We start from the raw sequence: 3511 nt of genomic DNA, 5'->3' as shown, positions 1-3511 counted from the left end.
GTTTGTCAAACATTTTCTTTTGACTTATTAGCTTTTCAAAAAATCAATAAGCTGTTTTGAAAAGCAATTCAAACATCCCCATATTGTGTAACAAAGATACCAAAAGAAAAATAAACAAAGAAGATTAATATGAAGATTTGTATATATCAAACAAAGAAGATTAAAACGAGTACTTTATATATATTATATTGCAAAGGAGATACCAAAAGAAAAATAAATATAAAAGACGAAATAAACTATGGCTTCTGGTCTTTTCCGATACTCAAGTCCAGTCTTTAAAAAGACCTGTCTGTCTGTCTGTCTGTCTCAGAACGGTCTGGTCTTTAAACTGAACTCAAGCGAGTCTAAAAGGTTACATGTATAGATCCAAATATGGTTTTGCAAACACATTCATACGACTAAAAAATAGTAACTTAGAAAGTAGAAACCAAGAAACATGTTTAATCCAAAATACATAACCAATCAATATTGTATTAAATTAAAATATCAACAAAAAGTAACCACGGATTGATTGCATTTGAATATCTTAGACAAGTGGAGGATACAGCTTTGCTTGCTGGCGAACTCTTTTCTTGTACTCCACAGCATCCTGCACAAAATTCATACTTTCATCATTTGTATGAAACTACTAATAATATGTATAATTGTAACAAAAAGGTTAAACTAGAAAATGAAATTATTAAATTCCATTTTTTCAATAAAAAAAAATACCTGAATAAAGAGATGATATCCATCAGTTTGAGCAGGATCAGCGGGGTTGGGGGAATCCAACAAATCCTGGATACCAACAAGGATTTGTTTCACTGTTATTGCTGGTCTCCAACCCTATAAAACAAAATGACAAATACACATCAAATATCATTATTAAGATTGAGTAAATTACAATTTTGGTCCCTGAGTATAGTTAATTTTTGCAACTTTGGTCCCGATAAGTTTTCTCTTGCAATTTTGGTACTTATTTGAGGTTTTTGTAATTTTTAATGTCCATGTTCCAAGTATAATGTTAATGACTACTTTTGGTCCATGATGCCTGAGTATAGCTGATTTTTGCAATTTTAGTCCAAAAAATATAGTCATAGAGTAATTTACATTTTTGGTCCCAAGTATAGCTGATTTTTGCAATTTTAGTCCCAAAAATATAACCATACAGTAAATTACATTTTTGGTCCCTAAGTGTAGCTGATTTTTGCAATTTTGGTTGCAAAAAGTTTCGTTTTGCATTTTTGATCCCTATATGAGGTACTTGAAATGTTTTTGTTCCTATTCCAAGTAAAAAAAATGAGCATTTTTGGTCCCTGGATATTCTTGATTTTTGCAAAGTTTGTCCGAAAAATAGTCATTTTACTTGAAACGGGGACGAAAAACGTTATGAAAACCTCAAATAATAATTCAAAATTGCAAGAGAACTTTTTGAGACACAAATTGTGAAAATCAGCTACACATAGGTCTTAGGGACCAAAATTGTAATTTGCTCATAGTCATATTACTTGAAACATGGAGCAAAACGTTACAAATTTACAATAACCTCAAAATAAGGACCACAAACTGAAAGCGAAAACTTTTTGGGAACAAAACTGAAGAATCAACTATACTAAAGGACCAAACATGTAACTTACTCATGGTCATATTACTAAAAACAGGGACCAAAAACGTTACAAAAACCTCGAATAAAGACCAAACTGGAAAAACAACCAAAAATGTAACTCATTAGATCATATTACTTGAAACAGAAATCAAAAACATCGCAAAAATCTCAAACAAGGGCTAATAATTGCAAGTGAAAACTTTATGGGACCAAAATTGCAACAAGCAACTATACTCAAGGACTAATAATGTAATTTACTGAAAAAGATTTAACCTTCTGTATATATAATAACTAATTAGGATTGGAAGCTCTTACACTGTCTTCATTAAGAATTGAAAGACAAACAGTTCCAGAAGGGTAAACATTTGGGTGGAAGAATCCTTGAGGGAATTTACACTTTGGTGGCTTGCTTGGATAATCTTCTGTGAAATGAAGAGCAAGGGGGTAATACCCTCCCTCCCAATCAGTCTGCAATTCCCACAAAAAAATAAATAAATAAAATTTATTATAACTTTTTAACTATTTCCTTCGATTATTCTCTTCTTGAAGATTTCATCCTGTCTTTTTATATTTTACAAAGAAGGCTAAGATCCATAGTTAGTCATGGGCCATGTGATGATAGTTACCCAAGCAAGAGAAAAGAAATATAGATGGGTAAATAAAACAAGGAAGTGTCAAATTACTGAAATGTCCATCATTTGTTTAAGGGTGATTTTAATTGTTGGGGAAGGAAGTTATTCGATCAAATATATGTTGCTTGATTTTAGTTGTGCTTAGTTTGAGCATTATTTTGTTTAGTTTTGCAGCAGGAAAATGGGTAACTCGATGAATAGGATGCACTTGTTTTCATCAAAATTGACTCTTGAATTGAAAGGAATATGTTTCTTCCTTCTATTAGAGAAGTAGCTATACAATAATAAACTTTCTTACAGTTGAAAATGCCAAAAGTTATATCATAGATAAAATCCAGTTTAGAAAAATGAAGAAAAAGAAGTTCTTAATACACGACTTAATAAATGCAGTCTGAGAACTACAAATTACTGTATAACCCTAGACCTACTTGATTAAGATTTAAGATCACATTAATTGTGTAAACAATGTTGTATTCGACAGTAAACTAAGAGAACCCTATATTCTAAACCACAACAAAGATTAACAGACACGAAATCGCTTTCTGGCTTCTGCGAAGTGGTATCAAACACAACCTTAAAGAGAATTTCAGAAACAAGGGTTTCAAGTCTATTAGAAAGATAACGAGTAATTACGGAAGCCTATTAGCAATTGCAACAAATTAGTAACAAAAAAGTGAGAGATCGTGATAACTTACCCCAACCTTACCAGGAATCGTACACTGCCAAACCATCAAATTAACTGTACCATCGGGAAGAGATTCTGGCTTCGCAACAAAGCCCTAGTTCATTAAACCAAATGAAATCAAATCAATGAAACGAAATCTGCAAGGTGCGAGTGTAAATGATTTGTGTAATGTAGATTAGGGTTAGGAATAGAACGAACATGAGGATGATTCTTCCGCCATGCTTTTCGTTCCTCGGTGAGACGACCACGAGCTATTCCACCAGACATGATTTACAGCTTCGATCGATTTCCCTCTGTGTAGAATTTATTGAGTGCGAAAGATTTGCAGCCCCTCGATTCCTGTAGCTGGGTGAAGAAGACTGAATGGGTTTTTGGCTTTTGGGAGAGTGGTCATTTTGATTATGTGATAAATATTTAAAATAAATTAGCAAAAGATAAATTGAGTTTTATGCAAGTTTTGTCCCTTATCTATTTTAGATCTACATCTGTAGTCCAAACAACTTCATTTGTTTTATGTTAATCCCATATAGTTAATTATTAATTGATTTTAATTCCGTTTAAATCAAATTGCTAAATGTAATCAGCTAAATGAGCTTTTTATCTTCTCAC

The 3511-nt window shown here is 32.2% G+C and overlaps 1 protein-coding gene across 1 annotated transcript; it reads right to left on the bottom strand.

The window, feature by feature from the left end:
- Positions 1-393: 393 nt before the first annotated feature.
- Positions 394-3295, bottom strand: LOC111909901 (SUMO-conjugating enzyme SCE1). Its single transcript, XM_023905684.3, has 5 exons — positions 3101-3295; positions 2913-2996; positions 1901-2053; positions 712-825; positions 394-589 (listed from the first exon to the last, which is right to left on the bottom strand). Exons 1-5 carry the CDS (start codon positions 3167-3169, stop codon positions 527-529), a joined length of 483 nt encoding a protein of 160 aa, XP_023761452.1. The 5' UTR covers positions 3170-3295; the 3' UTR covers positions 394-526.
- Between the last annotated feature and the right edge of the window lie 216 nt (positions 3296-3511).

This window comes from Lactuca sativa, chromosome 4, assembly GCF_002870075.4.
Source record: "Lactuca sativa cultivar Salinas chromosome 4, Lsat_Salinas_v11, whole genome shotgun sequence".
Lineage (NCBI taxonomy): Eukaryota > Viridiplantae > Streptophyta > Magnoliopsida > Asterales > Asteraceae > Lactuca > Lactuca sativa.
Note: the sequence above shows the minus strand (reverse complement) of the source record. Positions and strands in the feature narration are given on the sequence as shown.